At 42.9% G+C, this 21,597-nt stretch overlaps 1 protein-coding gene across 1 annotated transcript; it reads right to left on the bottom strand.

Annotated features, from left to right (window-relative positions):
- Window positions 1-15,167: 15,167 nt before the first annotated feature.
- fzd1 (frizzled class receptor 1) lies at window positions 15,168-18,581 on the bottom strand. Its single transcript, XM_034217218.1, has 2 exons — window positions 16,137-18,581; window positions 15,168-15,948 (listed from the first exon to the last, which is right to left on the bottom strand). The coding sequence occupies exon 1, from the start codon at window positions 18,294-18,296 to the stop codon at window positions 16,629-16,631; it is 1,668 nt and encodes a 555-aa protein (XP_034073109.1). The 5' UTR covers window positions 18,297-18,581; the 3' UTR covers window positions 15,168-15,948; window positions 16,137-16,628.
- Window positions 18,582-21,597: the final 3,016 nt, after the last annotated feature.

Raw genomic sequence — 21,597 nt, 5'->3', positions numbered from 1 at the left:
TGTGTATCTCTCCTCTCCACGGGCTGCGGCAGGCTTCTCCTCACCAGAGGTAATGATGGCCTCATTTTTGGCCGAGATTTGGAAGGAACAGGAAATTCTACGGCTGTCCTCTGAGAGGTGGTTATATTACTGGGACGCCACTAATAAAGGCTGGTGCCGGCCTGGGATTCCACGTCTCCCTCTCTCTCTCTCTCTCTCTCTCTCTCTCTCTCTCTCTCTCTCTCTCTCTCTCCTCTCTCCCTCTCTCTCTCTCTCTCATCTCCTACTCTCTCTCTCTCTCTCTCTCTCTCTGTCTCTCTCTCTGTCTCTCTCTCTCTCTCTCTCCCCTCTGAAGTTTCTCTCTCTCTCCCTTTATTTCTTTCCCGGCTGCACTTGGAACTGATCAGAAAGCACATCCATCTCCGATAGAGAAGACACAACAAGAAAAACAGGTCTTTGTTTGCTGAAAGTCACTGACTACTTACTGCAGCCCCTTGACAGCTGTTCTGTATAAATCACAACACTTCACTCTGCAGACTGTTGGCCTCCCCAGCCAGTGATGATGCTGCCAGCCACTCTGGCAGAGGGTCCTGCTCGGCCTCACAAAGTGCTAAACCCACACAATCCATCTCCCTCCATCCAATTTCGCCAAAAACAATATCTGAGAGATGAGGCTTTTTGAAGGAGGCAGGCTTTGCCCTGGTCTCACCTCGAGCTGGTGACAAGGTGCTGATGGATCTTCAGAGTGTCTGCATCACACTTAATCAGTGTCTAAAACCCCATGAGATCTATTAGAGAACTCTATTGTGTGTGATTAAGAATGAGGTCATTTCCATTTACCAGCTTTATTCCTGGAGCTTTAGCTGCATTTCATAGACTGTTTTAGGACAAGCATGAGGTTTCATGATCAACATCTAAATAAATGATATCAAGTGAACACTAGAGTAGCTAACAAAACAGTTGAAATGTGATTTAATACTATGTATATGTGTCGGTGGAAAAGCTTTATGAAACTGCTCAGAAGAATTGCTCCAGAAAGCACATTTGCAAAGTCCATCCAATCACAGGCAAATCCATGGCAAATATGGAGGTCAATAATTATTTCTACCACACCACATGTCAATACATGGTATGACCATGCATGCATGCATACATGCAAATCTGAACAGCTACTCACATTGTGAAAGGTTCAACACAGAGCTCTCTGCAGACTGCTGCGAGACCACTCTCCTTTTTGGGTATGGAGCATTGTTATGGAATGAGTCATTTAGTGAGATCTAACCCCAACCCCCCCCCCCCCTCCCACCACACACCCACCAATATGGTTCTCATTACCCTCACCATAGCCTTGAGTGTGCTGGCATAAACCCCCCTGCTCCCTCCCTCCCTCCCTCCCTCCCACACAACACACACACACACACACACACACACACACACACACACACACACCACACACACACACACACACCACACACACACACACACACACACACACACACACACACACACACACACACACACACACACACACACACACACACACACACACACACACACACACACACACACACACACACACAGTGCAGATATTTATACCAGGTCTGTGTTTCCCATTAGGAGCTCTGTCTGTGCTCACCACACAGAGCTCAGAGGAGGAAAGCGGTTCGATCCCCTCACAGACACTCCCAACAGGGCCAGCTCTATTTATGAAGCACTGATGAGGGAAATCCTCAACAACACGTGTGCAATAACAGGGATCTCTGTGTGGGACCTTGTCCTTCCCTGACTGTACTGTATTTATCTCTGGGTTCTAATAATGATGTAGAGGAAAATAAAAGTACATTCTGACATGTAATGACATCTAGAGGCCTTTCATCAAAATCAAGTAGCCTACGCCCAATGTTTGATCAACCCTCTGATGATATGCTGAATACAATGAATCATGTTGAGGGTCAATCTGCGTCGCAGCCATTATAAGAGGGTGGGACAAGTCCCCCCCACTTTATCAAATGATTAGTTTAGACCCCCCCCACTTTTACCATGTGGAAAGTCCGTGAATCGGTCTCTCCACTCGCCGCAATTTGTAGAGCGCTGTGTCAGTGCTTCACTATCAAATCCATTCCACTTGCTTATTGAGAGAATGCCCAAATCAATGAAACTCCGTACCATGTTTTCACTGCTACTTTGTACCAAGGCAGATTCTCCCATAGCGCGCGCATGTTCAAGGAGTGTTGTCATAGTTGGACAGCTCAGATCTGTTGTATGAAGCGATGCCGTAACTCGTAAGGCACACACACCAAGTGTTCAGGACATTGTTAATACAGCGAAAATCAAAGCTGACGATCTTTTGGTTTGATATGTTTTCTCCCCCAGACAACATGGACATAAGAACATTTTTTCAAAGAAAGGGAAAGTAAGTCTTCAGCTGGTAGCAGTTAATCAGTTAACAGTGATGGCTGCGGCGGCGGCAAAAGCGCCTCACTTCTGGAGAGGAGTTTCGTCTTAGAGAGATACAAATACTGAATAGTTTAGATGAGAAAAGGCATCGAAATGCCAGGTTACTAGTATTTATCATGTAAACAGGGAACATGAATAACCGATCTCTCTGTGCTCATGTAAACACCATGATGTCCATGTCCGAGACGCAGTCAGTGTGTTTTACTGCCTCAGTTCGATAAGAGATTATTTTCTGAGTTCTTTAACTTCGGTACTCTCTCTCAAAATGGTAATGTGCATTATGTTTTAATTATACTTCTTATCATTCAGAAGCTTTTTGTGTGTGTTTATGTTTTTACTGAGTGCTTATAGGCCATTTCCATCCCAGTATTCAGTTAACTATTTATTTTCTGTGCACATTACATAGACTAGCTAATATTCTACCTACTGCTTGGGACTTTGAGTCTTCAAAATGTCCAATGTCACAGACTGGGACTTACTTTAGAGTCAGTTGTATTTACATTCAGTATGACTTGTTATGATTCAATGTGAAAGAGTATACTGCTCAATAAATAGTGATCACTTCACCACCTTTCTTGACATCTAGGCGCTTGAGAGTGAGTCAGAGGCAGAACACAGGGACAGTGGAGAGAGGTCCGTTGCTGAGGTGAGTGATGAAAGGGAAATAGTTTAGAGTAAATTGTGATGTGGACTCTCATCCCAGAATGTTAAGGAAATCAGTGGGGATATTGAACAGGAAACATTTCAGTCAAGGGGCATCATATGACCAATATAGACAGAAGAGCAACATTTATTTGAACATTTAAGTCGATACCATTCCTAGGTGAACTTAACATCTGTATGGAGTCAGATCAGTCTCAATATTAATAAAGGATTCACAAATGTATTTTGCGATTTATATATAAATGACTCTCCACAACAATATCTCTCAATGCACTCACAAATATTTATTGTTGTATATAAATGTACAAAAAATTGGCATTTAAACTGCTTTTTATTAATTCATAGACGGCTCTGAATTAATAATCAAATTCAATTCAATTTAAAACCTTTATTTATCCAGGTAAAATCCCATTGAGATCAATGATCTCTTTTTCAAGGGAGACCTGCAGCAGTAGGTTCCACAAGAAGACATAAAAACATAAACAACAGAACAACAAAAGGACATCATACAGCAAAATGTACAGGGATTACAATTTACATATTTAACCACATGTACAGGTACCAACAGCATCTGATTTTGTAGCATCCAACCGAGCTTTAAAAACATGTAGTGGTACTAGCTTGGTAATTTTCCATTCTTTTTGCAGACTGTTCCATGTTAAAGGAGCTGCACATCTAAAAGCTTTCTTCCCTAAGACAGTCCTAGCACTTGGCACATTTAATAAAACCACAGCATGCGATCTCAGGCTAAATATGTTTCCTTTCTTTACTACTGGATGAAATTACAAAATGCACCCATCATTTTCCTCATGCTAGTATAGGCACATAAAAGTATCAAACCACCTGTTAAAATGCACCAGAATACAGGAAATCTATTTTTTCCCGTGGGGTTAGGGCCCCCCCCACATTCAGAATGCTTCCTACGCCCATGTCTGTAACGCCTTGGTTAAAGTCAAGCCAGGGACTTACTTGATTGTACCTCATTCCTCCCCTCTCTCATGTTGTGTCCTCTTAAGTGTTACCATATAAAGTAACTAGAAGCACCAAATCAGTTGATTAAATAAGAAGTTACTTTCTGAGTGAGATGAAAACATACCAATCGCTTGTAACATCTAAGAAGAGGGGTTCTTTAATGATAACGTATGATCATGCTCACTAGAAGCTAACAGCTGTAGCAACACTAATGGAATGGCATGGTTCGTAACATCACTTTAAAAACGTGATCCGTTACAATTACTAGTTACAGGTAAAAAAACTGTAGCCATTAACCTAATCTGAGTATCAAAATATAAAAGTAATGTTACCTTCCCGCTACTTTTGGATTATCTCACTATCGAATGCAGTTCAAATAAATAAAAGAGGAAATTAATATCATAAGATGTTTTTTACTTAAAGGTGGGGTAGGTAAGTTTGAGAAACCGGCTCGAGATACACTTGTTGTTATATTCCATGGAATGCTCTTAACATCCCGATAGCAATGAATATCTGAAATGCTTTGACAAAAAATCCATTAAAAAAATATCATCTGTTGAAGTGCTGTAAAAAGCACGACCAATCATCTGAGCCGGCCCGGCTAAAATAACTGGATGGCCTACCTGCCTGTCAGCCTTCCATCTGTGCACACACTTATCTCGTGCCCTCATTGGTCATGTGCGCGTTCGTGTGTGTTGGAGGAGGGGCTCTGTAAGGAAGTGGGAGATTTTTTCCGGTTGTGTATTTTCAAATTCTAACGCACTCGAGATGGTTTCTCCAAAATGACCTACCCCACCTGTGTAAGTGTATTATGTAAGACAACAGAACAATGTGACCTTACAAAAGAAGAGGCCAAGATATTTAGGATCAGAAATGATTTTATTTATAGGAAGACCTGCCTTTCACTCAGCATATTCAGGCAGAGACTATACACCAACACTGAAACACATGAGCACATACTACAGTTTTAAAAAGCAGAAATCAAATCTGAGCTGACAGAAAATGCTCCGTTTTAGTTGAACACACACAGTTAAGCTCACACACACTATGTTATGAACATACAGGTTCACCTGTTGAATTTAAAACAGAACAAATGAAGCAAAGAAAGTGAAAACCACAAAGCAGATTCAGGCAGTAGGCGTATAGATTCACACTGAAAGTATTATCCTACAGAACAGTACAGCTGACAGAGAAGAGAGAACATCTGATCCTTTACAACAAACAAAGGTTTTTAGCGACATTGTAATCCTGCTAGTGATTACCAATATTTTTTAAATGTAACAGTAGTCTGATAACTTCTTTCTTTATGTAGGGAATACAGTCACATTTTCTTTGTATCCTTATTACATAATCCTCAAAAACCACATCATTTTTACATTTCAATATCTCAAGCAACAACCGTTTGTTAAAATATATTTCAAGACATCTCAAGCTGAATTAAATAAAGGCCAAAGCAAAGGGGTTGTACCCATATTCCATTAATCATGAATATTTGATCTAATGCATTTCTAAAAAAGAGCTTTGAGTTAACAGGCTCTTCCTCCTACAACACCTGTGCTTACTGTGAAGCCATGAAGCCTTTCTGAAACCACTGCGATACAAACACTATGTGATAGAAGCAGTAAACATGTGGCTCACTCCTCACTTTAACAGATCTTCTCTCTGTAGCTCTGTAAGGTGTGTGTGTGTGTGTGTGTGTGTGCGTGTGTGCGTGTGTGTGTGTGTGTGTGTGTGTGTGTGTGTGTGTGTGTGTGTGTGTGTGTGTGTGTGTGTGTGTGTGTGTGGTGTGTGTGTGTGTGTGTGTGTGTGTGTGTGTGTGTGCGTGTGTGCGTGTGTGTGTGTGTGTGTGTGTGTGTGTGTGTGTGTGTGTGTGTGTGTGTGTGTGTTGTGTGTGTAACTATAGCTCTGCTGCTCCGGCCTTTCTTCTCGCTCTTATCCTCCGCTCTAAGAGACAGTCAAGGTTGGAAACAGACGGCTTCCATTAGGGAATTTCATGCGTGCATAGTTTCATTCAGCTCAGCCGCAGACAGAGGAGAGGCGCACAGAAATTGAATTTGATAGGTTTCTCCATTTCACTTTTGTTTTCTCAAGGGAGCAGTTAGTGGTGTGACATTTAGCATCACACATCTGAAGGCTGACTGAAACCTCTGTATCTGAGCATCTGAGCATATATGTGGCTGATCGGCATCTCTGCTCATTTTCTATGGACGTTCTTTTCTCAAACGTTTATTTTGCATGCAGAGTAAGAAGTAGAGTAAAACAATTAATCTATAATAGGTGACTCAATTATTCCTCTGCTGTTTGTGGCCTAAAGTAAAACAAAAACATCATCACAAATATTTTTTGGAAGATTTGAAGCTTTCTGAAAATTAAAAGGTTTCATGAGCCGTATACAATTCAGGATATCCCAGTGAGCTGTTAGGGGTTTGATTGAATGCAGTTAACTCCCAAGATCTTCTCAAGCGGTTGCATCAATAACCCCCCTGCCCTGCAGGTCTAAACGTGAGCACTGGAACAATGATGGAGCATGTCAACTGAACATAATGAACACACAACCAAACACATGCCTGTTCAGAAAGCATTGTTGAGGGTTGGTTTTAAAATCATTTGATGTAACCAGAGATCATTAGGTGCTTCAGGTATTTCAACATCAGTCACCATCGCCCGGGCGACCCTGCCGCTTTGATAATTGTGAACTTTTAATAATGTTAATAAGTGTGTTTTAATTTCAATTTGTGATAACTAAACTTTGATCTCGCCATTATAATGTGTCAACTCTGGCTGAAGAAGTCCCGTTTTGTCCCGCCTTAAAGGGGCCCTATTATTCTCATCTTCAGCTTCATATCAGTCTGTAGTGTCTCTACTGGGACATGTCTCCATGCTTTAATGTTCTAAAGCTCTTTATTTCTCTCATACTGCCTGTGCTGCAGCACCTCTTTTCACCCTCTGTCTGAAACCAGAGCCCAGTCTGCTCTGATTGGTTAGCTGGCCGGCTCTGTTGTGATAGGTCAAGAACTTAGAGATGTCCCACCCCTTAGCCTATCACGTACAATGTGTTGGAGCGCTAGATAAAAGAAGCGTGAGTGTTACATAGTGATGTCACTATGTTATGGAAGTTAAAAAAGAAGTCCAATGGAGGCGTTTTCAGCCTCCAGACCGTTTACATTCACACAAACATATATAACACACTACCGGGAAGGGAACCCTCCCCCCCAAACACAATAGGGCCCCTCTAAAACAGAAGTTGGTTCCTGGTTCTGTGCTCTGCAGTAGCTGCTGACACAACAGCAGCGCAGTAATGAAACATTCAGTGGCTTCATGTACTGCAGAAGAAAGCAACCGAGAGAGAGATTGGGCAGATGTGGGGAGAGGAGATATGGTTGGGAAAGATAATCCCCCCCCCAGACCCAGCGCCCCTGTGATTGACACTGTGTTTGTAACGGCTCCCTCTCTGTCTCTCAGGAGAACAGCTCAACAGTGAGATCTTTGGTAACACTGTCACACACTATCACACACCTTCATTATGACGGAGCTGAAGAATTACATCCTTAGCCTCTGCTCACATTGCGTTGTAATCTACACACAACATTAGCACAACAAGAAGACCTTAATATGGATTCATCAAACCTAATCTAAATTGGAATACAATTAATATGTGAACAAATGCATGTTACCATGGTGCATGGGATCAGAGCTGACGAGAGGCAGAGAGATGAAAAGGGAACAAGTGAAAGGCACTGATCTGACATGTGCAGCACAGGCAGTGACATACGGGGGTGTGAGTGAGAGACAGCCTAAGAAGTGAATAACACAACACATCAGTCATCCACAGGTGGAGCAGGTGGAGCTCACAGAGGCAGCAGGGTGCAGCTCATTTGGAGAGCCGTGCTGCTGTAAGGCAGAGGAACACTACTGATCTGCAGCCTGAACACAATGATGAGGAGGACAGAATGGAAATCTCTGGGGATAAAAACATTGGAGGTCCACTTTACTCAGGTTTATATTTAGAGCAGCACAGATTAACGACATTGTGTCAAAAATATTATTTTTATATACAACCAGATTGTATGCAATGAACAGCATACTGTGAGCACACTGGGTGACAGTAATGAGACCTCTGAGGATCAGTGTTCTCCTGTATTCCACACAAACTATTAACAGCCATTCGGTTTATTAACGTTCATAACATTAATCTGAATCCAATGACTTCAATCGTGTTAAAGGTGGGACATGTAAAGTCTCATTATTTCCATGTAATGCAGCATGTCACATTTCTGATTAAATAAGATTTGAACATAAATAAATAACATATACACAGTATATAGTATATTTATCACATTATGCCTCCTATATTAAGATCAAAATGTTTTTTTAAAGTGTTCCCTACAATGGCAGCTCATGGTAAGTATTACAAAATAACTCTAATTGTAATGTTTTTGAACAAAAAAAAACTATTTAAAATGTAATGTGGTATTTTGAATATAATTACTCTGATATAATTGATTTGTTATGTTATTGAATGAACCTATAATTATAGATCTAACCTTCCTTATTGATCTGTAGTTAGTTCTGTCTGTTACTGTCTCTGTATGTTTCCTTGATGTGAGATTCAATGCTGTTTGTTTGACCTTTTTTCTGATTTGCTCTTTTATGTGAAACTCTTTATGCTGCGTTCTCGGCCAGGACGGCGTATGTGGAGATACTCCTGATTAAATAACGATGTAATGAATAAGATAGACATGCCGTTTGTTACAAAATGCTATAATAAAATGACATGGTGCCTTTCTAGCCTTCCAAACACTCATCAACCCCACCCAACAGTTACCCCTTCACACACACATTCGCACACTGCTGGCAGGGCCGTTGTAATGTAATTAGCAGTAATGTATCTGTTTGTATTGTCTTTTAACATGGCCATGTGAAGAATTTAAGGCAAGCCAATACATGCCTTCAGCATCATCCTGAGTTAGAGGCAGCTAGGGACCAGGTGTCCCGCTCTGTACAGAACTGCACAGCATTTCTGTCATTTGTCCCGCACATTTAGCCGATGTCCTGCATTCGATTGACAGTCGCCCGTCTAAATATAATAATTTTGATTACTTTAGCAAAATATTTTATTCACAAATGTCGCTTTTTCAAAATGTCCCCAGTTTTTATTGCCTTTCTCAAAGAAATAATACCATACAAAAAAAGTATAAATGATGCAAATGTGAAAAAGCCCAAGAATTTTGCAAGTTTCTTGGCACTTTAATTTCTGAATGACCACTTTGTTGCTCGAATGAGTGCAAGCTCAAACTTCGACAGGAGTCTCTCCAGGATCTGCCGTTATGCTGTGAAGAAAAATAAAGTACACTTTAATGAACTAAATGAATACTTGAGGAAGATTCCTTGAATATATGTGTTTGTAAACCCTAACTAAGGTGTAACAGGTGGAGCTAATATTTCCTTCTGGTCAGTTTGTTAATTCAGTTATGACGCTATACCACAATTATCTGTTCACTATTTTATTTGTATTTAATTATATTTTTAAGAAATGTGGTAAATCTTTATTGAAACAATTATGTTAAATACAGAATAAGGCACATAGGCATCAATGTTCATCATAAACATTCCAAAAAATAAGCTGAGGGCATTTGAACATAAAAAAAAGTGGTCATTCAGAAATTAAAGTGCCAAGAAACTTGCTAAATTCTTGGGCTTTTTCACATTTGCATCATTTATACCTTTTTTGGATGGTATTATTTCTTTGAGAAAGGCAATAAAAACTGGGGACATTTTGTGAATAAAATATTTTTGCTAAAGGAATCAAATGATTAATTCCAAATTGAGTTTTTGAAATCTATATTTTATATTATCATATGTCAAGACCGAAAAGGTAATTGGTTCTTATCTTTATAATAGAATTGTTTGAATACTTTTGAAAAATATGTATAAAGATGTATTATCTAAAAAACTCAATCCATTGATAAGTAAGGACGGCTCTTGTGGAATAACCACAGAATACAAAAGCATGCCTTTAATTAAAACAATCATTAGTAACTTACGTGAGACGTTTCCACAGCCATATTTCATCACGTTGGAGAGGGACAAAACACTTCTTTATCTTTATTTGTAAATTAATTATAGTATTCACAGCTTTTTATTTTATTTGTGAAAATATGTTTGCGTATTTGCAGATCCGTTTTACATTTGCACATTTATTTGTGAGTTTGCAAATCTTATAAATGCATTCGTGGATGGTGTTTTACATTTACAAATCACATATTTACACACACATTATTTTTATGTTCACACAAATATGTATGAGGCAAATCTAAGCCCATAGTAGTAAAAAATTCATTCAAACCAAATGTATAAGTCCTTTACTTGCATAGTTTGCAAACAAATCAACCCATAGTAAAGCGTTGCTATTAATATCAAAAAGCTAATCGTTTCAATTGAAATGTTTATCCTTAAGGGTTGGAGAGATATACATTATATTTAAATATATAAACTAACTCTTATCATTGCAGGTCCTGCATTGTCCCGCACAAACACACTCTTTGCCCCACATGTGGCTTGTTATCACCTGGTCACCTATGGCAGCAGGAGCATCTCGCTGAAAGGCTCTATGCTTTCCAGTTTGGCCTCGGGGAGGGAAACTTGCAGAACATGTGCTAATGTGTTGTTGTTTAAGCTGGACAATGACACGGCCATTAGTTTAGCATTCCTAAAGAAGAACAGCTTCAGGTGAAGCTCATCCAGAGACAGCAGGCAGGTCCAGAGCGGCCCACAGAGCGGCTGCTGAGAGGAAGAGGCACCGGGGAGGAAACACACAGCGCAACAGCCACCCCTTAGAATCAGAATCGGTTTGATAACTAGTAGCTTTACACACACAAGGAATTTACTTTGGTGTAACATCTGCTATACTGCTAGTTAGTATAGCCTACAATAAATAAAAGTCAGCTGAAATAATCATCCTCACTATTTCAAATTGTCTCTGGTCTAAATCTAGTCTAATCCAAATCTAATTTGAGCCTATTGTTGAGCCATGTCTTGATTTAACAAACTAATGTATATATAGGAAACTGAGCTTGTGCTTTTACCTTCGCTCAGTGGTGAAAATCTTTCTTGCTTATAAATCAGGTTGTTGACTGAAAGCGTACATGTCTTCAGATATTTCCCTCAGTATAAAAGGGAAAGCAGCGTACAGTGCGCTCCTGTTGCTCTGCAGCTGCCTGACTCTGATTGATTGGTTGATTGAAAAGTGTATTAACAGCTTGTATATTGGGTACAGTACAGTACAGCTCAAAACATACAATTGTTAAGGGGATGCAGACCAGAGAAAGACTTTCGTCTTGTTTACATCAGGGTCCCCCATTTCCAATTCATCATTCATCACTTTGCTCTGAGCTGGCACTAAAACCTGACACATGTAAAACAATATACTGTGTGTTCATATCCTGATCACACAGTGGAACCAGATGTGAGAATCAGAGCTACCGAGCAGAGCTTAGACCAGCTCCGGATCATTATGGGTAATACAGGCGTGCAGAACGAATATAGAATCATGGGGGGGGCTGATACAGGAGCAGCGTTGTGTGAGGAGCTGTTGGAACAATGAGTGGTCAGAAGCTTTTTAAGAGCTGCGGTCATCACTGCAGCTCCAAGGTCAGAGGGATTAAGCTGCATTCCAGTGACGTAGGAAATTAGAGTTGGAAAACAGTTGAATGCTAGCTGAGATGAACTTAAGTAAAAAGTACCATAACTGTTTTAAAGAGTAACTGGTAACTGACCTCACATGAATGGAGCATTGAATAACTTCTATGTCAGACATGCACTGATCTTGTTTTCTGTATGTCATTAGGGTATCAAATAAATAATGATCATGCAACCAAATGCAGATTAAAACTAAAGTAACAAGTCTGTTTTGAAAATGTAAGAAGTAGAAAGTAGAGATATTTGTGTTAAAAATGAAAGAAGTAAAAGTAAAGAGTTGTCAGAAAAGTTGAGTAAAGTACTGATACCAGAACAATTTACTTAAAGGTGGGGTAGGTCATTTTGGAGAAACCAGCTTGAGTGCGCTAAAATTTGAAAATACACAGCCGGAAAAAATCTGCCACTTCCTCACAGAGCCCCTCCTCCAACACACACGAACGCGCACATGACCAATGAGGGCACGAGATAAGTTTGAGCACAGATGGAAGGCTGACAGGCAGGTAGCCCATCCAGTTACTTTAGCCGGGCCGGCTCAGATGATTGGTCGTGCTTTTTACAGCTCCACGGCTTCCAGAGATGAGATGTTTTAATGGATTTGTTGTCAAAGCACTTCAGATATTCATTGCTATCAGGATGTTAAGAGCATTCCATGGAATATAACAAAAAGTATATCTCGAGCCGGTTTCTCAAACTTACCTACCCCACCTTTAAGTACAGAATTGTAATAATTTGTACTTCACTACTTCCCACCTCTGACAATCAGCACGTTTTACTGTCAGATGAGAATATACATGTTTTCTCTGTGAATTCAGTACAAAGATAGTGCAGCTCTTTGTTCAGAACACAACCGATGGGAGCAGGAAGGTACTGCAGGATGAAGTTGGAAACAGTTGTGTAAAGTTCTTCAGTGAGGTACACTTTGAGAGGATTCAGTGTTTCCATTCTGTGATACTTTAAGCCTTCGTCTGCTGCCCATCTGTCTTAGGATATGGAAAGTGGACCTGAGGAACACATTTATTTCAGACAGACCTATTAACAAAGTCTAAGAATTGAAAGTGTGTGCTAAATAGTTTAGGAATTGCTCAGAGAAAGATGTCAATGAGTTGCAGAAGATCTCATTATCATTAGATTTTGAATGATAAAGAACTGGTTTACAGTTTTAGAGTGTAATAGCAGTTCTCTCATGCACATTCAGAGTTATTGGTGTCTGTCACACTGTCTTTAAAGCAATCTCTATCACAGTTCCAATGTTAGAGATGATGATAGGAATCGAGTATGTGTAAAATAGGTTAAACCAACTTAAAGTTACATTCCGTATAGTTCACAATTTCTCTTTGTGCTGCGACCCTCTGGCCAGAGGCATGTTTTACTAAAAACACTGAGAGTACCCGCTTGAGCTATCTAAGCCTCACATTAGCTTCAGGTGAAAGCACAGAATGGGGACAGTGTTTTTTTTTTTGAAACCGAAGAAGGGATCGCTTCAAAGTCAGCCAGACAGGAAGAATGGTGTGAGTAACATCTTCTGAAAAACAGCATTAAGGAACCCGAGCCTGTTCAGCGGCACAGCGAGCCTGTTCAGCGGCACAGCGAGCGTGTTCAGCGGCACAGCGAGCCTGTTCAGCGGCACAGCGGGCGTGTTCAGCGGCACAGCGAGCGTGTTCAGCGGCACAGCGGGCCTGTTCAGCGGCACAGCCTGTTCAGCGGCACAGCGAGCCTGTTCAGCGGCACAGCGAGCGTGTTCAGCGGCACAGCGAGCGTGTTCAGCGGCACAGCGGGCCTGTTCAGCGGCACAGCGAGCCTGTTCAGCGGCACAGCCTGTTCAGCGGCACAGCGAGCCTGTTCAGCGGCACAGCGAGCGTGTTCAGCGGCACAGCGAGCGTGTTCAGCGGCACAGCGAGCCTGTTCAGCGGCACAGCGGGCGTGTTCAGCGGCACAGCGAGCGTGTTCAGCGGCACAGCGGACCTGTTCAGCGGCACAGCGGGCCTGTTCAGCGGCACAGCGAGCGTGTTCAGCGGCACAGCGAGCCTGTTCAGCGGCACAGCGAGCGTGTTCAGCGGCACAGCGGGCCTGTTCAGCGGCACAGCGAGCCTGTTCAGCGGCACAGCGAGCGTGTTCAGCGGCACAGCGGGCCTGTTCAGCGGCACAGCGAGCCTGTTCAGCGGCACAGCGGGCCTGTTCAGCGGCACAGCGAGCGTGTTCAGCGGCACAGCGAGCCTGTTCAGCGGCACAGCGAGCGTGTTCAGCGGCACAGCGAGCGTGTTCAGCGGCACAGCGAGCGTGTTCAGCAGCACAGCGAGCTTCAATAAATGGAAAAAAAGACATGTAACAACGGCTCCACATTTGCAATGGTGAGATGTTTTTATTCTCATAAAGCAATCAATGAAGTGTATATATACGATTTTTTCTATAAATATAAAGGTTCTCTTCATAACAAATGCAAAGGAAATAACTTCAAAGCTGTGACTTTTGTACACAATAAAAGGATTATCATGAACCGGAAGCACGGCGTGGAAGAGCGTTTGACAAGAACACAAGTGGTGATGTGTGTGTGTGTGTGCTCTGCATCAACACAAGGCTTCCTTTCTCTGCTCTTCACAGTGCAGACAGCAGAGATGTTCAGCGGGATCAAATGACTCTGCACATCACCCAGACGGCTCTACACTCTCTGACACATTCAACCTCCAGGTTCAGAAGTGCCGGTACAGAAGAACCACAAATATGCTTTGTTACAAACATTTCTGATATGTGCATGAAAACAACCCCCCCCCCCCATCAGCTGATTGAACCATGTTTACAGTGCCATGGTGATGTTTGGACACCCTTTAAACCATCTGCTGTATGATGATGATGATGATGATGACTCAAATAAAGTTACAATTCATTTGGAAGTTTAAATATATGAAGACAATCTTTTATCCATTATGCTGTTCATAGACAAAACATGAATACTATTTCACTTCTTTCTTTTTCCTTTAACCTAAGCTGTCCATAAGCCTCATTTTCTATAATATGCTCATGATTACTAAAACTGAACCCAGGCTGCACCCTAAACTTTGTCAACATTTTGAAACTGGTTCTCAGCTTCTGATGTCAATAAAAGCCTAAATGATGTTTGGAACCTGCAGTTACAGCCTATACATGTAACAGCTGGTCATTAACAATGTCAACACTAACAATTACTCTTAATCAATAATTAACAGATTATTTATGTCAGAACATTTCAAATGCATTTGATTGAACATGTCAAAGGTGACTAAGCAAACTGTAATGTCCAAAGGGTGTCCAAGGATTTTACACAGCACTGTATGCAGAAACATGATTTTGATATAGAATGTGATCAACACACACACACACACACACACACACACACACACACACACACACACACACACACACACACACACACACACACACACACACACACACACACACACACACACACACACACACACACACACACACACAGTCTGCTGTTAGATTCTGTTTCCCAGCAGTGCATGTTAACGTCTCAAATGACCATTACAGGCAGATTTAAAGTTCAGTGAACAGCCATTCAGTCCATATAAATGCGGTTTAAAATCACTTTTTTAAAGAAACACCCCCCAGTAATTTTGCATGTTTTAGACCCTTGCAATAACTTACAATTGTAACTCAGCTGGCCATGTCACACCATGCTAAAAATGGTGTTGTTTACATGTTTTAATTCTTACCAGGGTCTTCAAACTTGTGAGTTAACACATCAGTGAACATCTTATCTGCTTTCATTTCAGTTACACTTGTGAAATTGTTGCATGATATTGCCAGGTATCTTTACATACACCTGTATTATGCAGCAATAACACACGTGCATGTGCAGTGATGGTGGTCACTGTGCAGGAATACCATGCCATTTTAAAATGACTTGTGATTATTCATGAATTGTAGCTAAAAAAAAGGTAGTGAAACAGGACAAACACAATGCAGTTTGCCTGAGGTTATATGTGTAAACTCAGAAACTGAAACTAGCATGGTGTGTGAACCTGGTGTTGGAAAGGAATGATAGAACTGTCGGGGATACAGACCACCAGCATCTGTCACAATAGCTCACATTCACAACTTGTGCACCGTTTGCCGACATTCCCCTTCAGACCCAGAAAACTGCTGCTCACACACACACACACACACACACACACACACACACTCCAGCTGGGTAGAAAACTGCTACACACACACACACACACACACACACACACACACACACACACACACACACACACACACACACACACACACACACACACACACACACACACACACACACACACACACACACACACACAACACACACACACACACACACACACACACACACACACACACACACACACCACACACACACACACACACACACACACACACACACACACACACACACACACACACACACACACACACACACACACACACACACACACACACACTCTCCAGCTGGGTGATGAGGATGAGGAGCCACGAGGAAGCACTCTGGTTTCACGGGACTCGCTCAGAATAGAGCCAGCACTCGCAGGCAGCCCACTGATCAAACACACAATGAGATACTCCACTGGGGTCCACAGTAAGTCAGGTCATGGGACCCCGGACCATTGAAGGTCAGCTGGTTCTTTGTGATTATTAAGTACAATTCCATTATGTCCGAAGTAGGAAAAAAGGAGTTTTTAAAAAACATTTTAAAATCTTTAAATACAAATATATACTTACAAAAATCTCACAAATGTATATGTACATAAAAAAAAGAAAGAATTGTCTTTAAGTCCAAGAAAAAATCAAGAGAAGAGGTGGACTATCATTCAGTCTGTCAGCAGTGTAACCCCCCCCCCCCCTCACACTGTGGTCTCCCCCTGTTTACTGTTGGCCAGTCTCGTGTAAAACCTCCTCCAGGAGTTCAGGGTTTTCCCAGACCAGATCCAGAAGCCGGATGTGATGCCCACAATGAGCGTCATGAGGTACTTTATCATGAAGACGGTGAAGTCTGGACTCATGTTGGGGTGGTTCTGGACGGGACAGGGCACAGCGTAGGTCTTACAGGTCTGGCTGACCCAGGTCCTCTCCCACTGCTCCCTGAAGGCCTGCTCGTAGAAGTAGCAGGCGATGACGATGGTGGCCGGCACCGTGTACAGCACGCTGAAGATCCCTATCCGCACCATCAGCTTCTCCAGCTTCTCTGTCTTGGTGCCGTCGTGCTTCATGATGGTCCGGATGCGAAACAGCGACACGAAGCCCGCCAAGAGGAAGGAGGTTCCGATGAACAGGTAGACGAACAGCGGAGCCAGGACAAAGCCTCGCAGGGCGTCCACGCTGTTGACCCCCACGAAGCAGACCCCGCTCAGCACGTCTCCATCCACCTGCCCCACAGCCAGGATGGTGATGGTCTTGATGGCGGGGACGGCCCAGGCCGCCAGGTGGAAGTACTGGGAGTTAGCCTCGATGGCCTCGTGGCCCCACTTCATCCCAGCTGCCAGGAACCAGGTAAGAGCCAGAATGACCCACCAGATGGAGCTGGCCATGCTGAAGAAGTAGAGCATCATGAAGAGGATGGTGCAGCCCTCCTTCTTCGTGCCCTGCACCACAGTCCTTATGTCATTGTCGAACCTGTCATTGCACACCACCTTGTCCTCAAGTAGGAACCCCGCGATGTAGGCGATGGACACCATGGTGTAGCAGCCCGACAGGAAGACAATGGGCCGCTCCGGGTAGCTGAAGCGCTTCATGTCCACCAGGTAAGTCAGCACAGTGAACATGGTGGAGGCACAGCACAGCACGGACCAGATCCCGATCCAGATCCTGGCGAACTTCAGCTCCTCCTCGTTGAAGTACATCATCCCGTGAGACCTCTTGGGCTCACAGGGAGCGCCGCAGTTCTCCTGCCCGAGGAAGCGGTAGTTCAGGTAGGGGGGCACCCGCAGCGAGGCCGGGCACCTGAACTGCCCGTGCATGGGGTGTTCAGGGACCGGGCGCGGGGTGGGGAACACATCGGGTCCGGGGCTGTCTCCCTCCGTGCGGTCGGACATGTTCTGCCCGACGCACAGCTCTCCCGCGCCGTGCACCGGGAAGGTCTCGCACGCGAGGCTGTCGGGCCACTGGAAGCCGAACTTGTTCATGAGAGCCTCGCAGCCCTGCCGCGCGCGCTCGCACAGAGAGCGGCACGGGGGCAGCGCCTGCTCCAGCACCGTGCACACGGGCGCGTACATGGAGCAGAGGAAGAACTTTAAATCCGGGGAGCACTGGACTTTAACCAGCGGGTAAAACTGGTGCACCTCCAGCCCCGCGTCCTCCTGGTTGGTGTGCCCGAGCAGGTTGGGCATGATGGTCTCGTTGTACGCGATGTCCGTGCACAGCGGAATGGAGATCGGCTGGCAGAACCCGTGCTCCGGTATAGACATTCCGCGGTCTCCGCCGTATTGCCCATTCACTCGAAAAATCCCCAAATTCACGAACAGAACAAAAAACTGTAAAGTCAAACCCGCGCGGAGGAGTCTGTGGTGAGCCATGGCGGGATATAGATCCAGTACTTTTATCCTGCTTCACTAATTTACGGCAGCAGGCTACTTCCTTGAACGCTCTTTGTTGGAGAGGAAATAATTCCTCCAGCTGATTTCATTCAAGTATTCCTTTCCTCAGGCTTCCCGCCCAGCGCAGTGCTACCACGGGGAAGAAAAGCCCCCGGATTTAAAAGGTAAACTCGGCTTCTCCGTTCCAAATCCACAGCAACAGCTCCGCTCAGGCTGTCCGGTGCTCAGGGTTCAGCCGCAGCGCCAGTCTGCCGCTCTGCCCGCTCCGCGCTGCCTCTCCCACTCTCAGTCAGGTTACCCGCCATGACTCAGCGCTTCCGGTCAACTCCTTCGAAATAAAAGCCTCTAATACAGCATGATACTGACTTGCTTTGAAATATGTTTGAAACTCAAATACTTACTGCGCATTATTACATTTATCATAAATGCACGGACCAGATCCCGATCTGGTCCGTGCATTTATGCTGGTCCGTGCATTTATGATAAATGTAATAATGCGCAGTAAGTAGCCTATTTGAGTTTCAAATAAATGATTTATGATATTGCTCATTGAAGCATGGGGCACAGCACAGCTGTTTATGTTTTAACAATGTGCGTATTCTGCCTGCTTGGAACTAACTCCTTGGAAATAGACATTTTGACTTTCAGATTAATTTAACTGGTAAAATACATTACATTTCATATGGCTGAGGCTTTTATCCAAAGCGACTTGCAATAAATAAGATACATGTACAATAATATCAACACATAAAAACCATGTAGGCCTACCTAGATATCATTATGTTTACAGAGTTTTATAATGTGCAATTTCCATAGTACTTTATACATAAATATAAAACTGTTATGAAAACTAAGAATCATATTCTAATATTGAATTGAGAACAATAAAAAAGAATAGATATTTGAGATCAAAAATCTTCTTTTTTGTTGCATAAACCTTCAGCATTTTATAAATGATTTGCCTGGATTAAAATAAATGATATCTATACATTACATTATATTTAAATGATAAACAACATTATACATTCTATTTATATAAAGATATCTATTTTACAATTATCAGCTTTGCCAGTATCGTATTACCTCTGCAATGTTTATGGATTATGGGATACATCCCGTCAAATAAACCACAAGTGCACTGAAATACTTCCTGTTTACATATACCTCACTTTGACTGGCTTTACCTCTCTCTCCCCCCCTCTCGTCGTCTCTCTCATCTCTCTCTAGCTAGAGGCTCGCTTCTCTCTCTACCGTTCTATCTTCTCTATCTCTCTCTCTCGTCTCTATCGTCTCTATCGTCTCTTCTCTCTCTCTCTCTTCCCCCTTTCTCTCTCTCTAGCTCCCTGTCTCTCTCTCCCTCTCTCTCTCTCAGATGGGAGGGGGGGGGGGTGTTAGGGAGGACCTGTATTTTCCCTCATGTTTTTGGATAGCAGAGGTTCTTTTCAGTTCGCTCCTCCTGTTATTGGAATGCTGGCTGGATGTAAAAGTCTGCCGAGCATTTAGAAGGAGACCAGTGTTTTGTGAGGTTTGGTTGCTTAGTGATTTCTGTACATTTAAAGCAAATGAATTGAAGGAAACTGAGAATAAATCAGTTATATACTTATTTAGGATTTGGGAATCTCTAATTTCCCCTTGATTATTATTTAAAGGTCACATAGTATACACCCTTACATACTGTAGTGTTAAATAGAACTCTTTACTGCCTGTCTAAATATAGCTGTATTTAGTCTCTTTCTGAACCTGCTCAGCTTTTCCAGGTCTTTGCTGTCAATCACAGCCTTTTTATGCACAAAGTAGACACACCAGCAGGAGTAGCTACACCAGCTGAATGAACAGTAGGCTACAACAGGCAGAGACATGGCTAAACCTGAAGCTTCCAGTATTTACGTGTCATCACAGAGAGTTAGTACCGACCCCTTCCACAGCAGGTCCAGTGGTGAAGGCTGCTGCCAACAGGACCGCCGGAGAGGCATCATTTTCATGTGTGTCTGCCAATCAAGCAGTGGCGTAACTATCGACGGTGCAGCCGATGCAACGCACCGGGGCCCAGAGCCGGCCAGGGGCCCATGCAAAAAAGAAAAAAATGAAAGAATTGTTTATATATATCTTTAAAAAAAAAAAAATGTGGGGATCCCAATGGCATTGACCGGTTCACGCAATCTTCAAAGTAACCAAGGAACCTAAAGTTATTTGTATTTATATGTCCAATGACCTTGCTCCCTTTCATGTCATGTGATACCTTGCGTGACGAGCGAACCGTTTAATCAACCTGTACTGTAGCTAGCAGCAGCAAGTTCGGCAGCATTATAACAAATGTAATAGCTTGGATTTATAATGTACAGCAAACCAAAGCACAAGAGCGGCACTCAAAAGAGAAAGGACAAGAGAGAGTGTATGTCCGTGCGTGTGTGAGCGCATCAGCATGCGCTTATGTTTGGGGCGATGGGGGGGGGGCAAAACAATATTTGCACCGGGGCCAATCACAACCTTGTTACGCCACTGCAATCAAGTGGGCAATCTCAGGAAATACCCTCTCAAGATGGACATGGATCCAGACGATGAAGGACAGGACGTTCAGTGACCTGGAGCTTCTACCTCTCTGTGTGCAGGCCTAAGAACCAACGAGTCCTCCAACTCATACGACCAAATAGGTCGATTGTTCAAGGCCTTATTACGACCAAATAGGTAGATTGTTCAAGCGCTTATTACGACCTATAATCACGTTTTTAAATGTTCGACCTCTAGTGCTCCCGTTGAATGCAAACGCTACGGAGGGTCGTATATTCATAACCCTCCTAAATTGTAGGATAGTTTGGCTATTAAAATGATTTTTGATTCGATTTCTAGCAGGAAGTGTATATTGTAGTTTTAGAATCCACGTCCAGTGGATGTGTAGTATCTATAGTTTTATAGATATTACGAAGATGATTTGAGGTCTCGCCAGGAGAACGTGTATATGCGGCAGCGTCCATGTAAAGTTAGCGTCAACACCAACACTCACGGGGTGAAAACACTACAGTATTTCCGGTCTCGAAGTTTTCATAATAAAACCGTATTCCCCTCACTATCAAATGATTTTAAAGCTATATCTGCAGTACTCATCCAGTAAAAACATCAGTTTATCCTTTACACAACATTAATTGGTTTAAATTGTGTACAATGCTTTTTTGTTTTTCCCATAGGTTTTGTCCCTTTCGATTCTGAGACACACATTTCTTTTTTCAGAGAAAAAGGCTAAAGCATGTTATTGAATTGTATTATTTGTATTATTAGATATTAA

Source organism: Gymnodraco acuticeps, unplaced genomic scaffold (assembly GCF_902827175.1).
Source record: "Gymnodraco acuticeps unplaced genomic scaffold, fGymAcu1.1, whole genome shotgun sequence".
Classification (NCBI taxonomy): Eukaryota; Metazoa; Chordata; class Actinopteri; order Perciformes; family Bathydraconidae; genus Gymnodraco; species Gymnodraco acuticeps.
The sequence above is the reverse complement of the archived record's forward strand: the minus strand, read 5'-3'. Positions and strand labels throughout refer to the sequence as shown.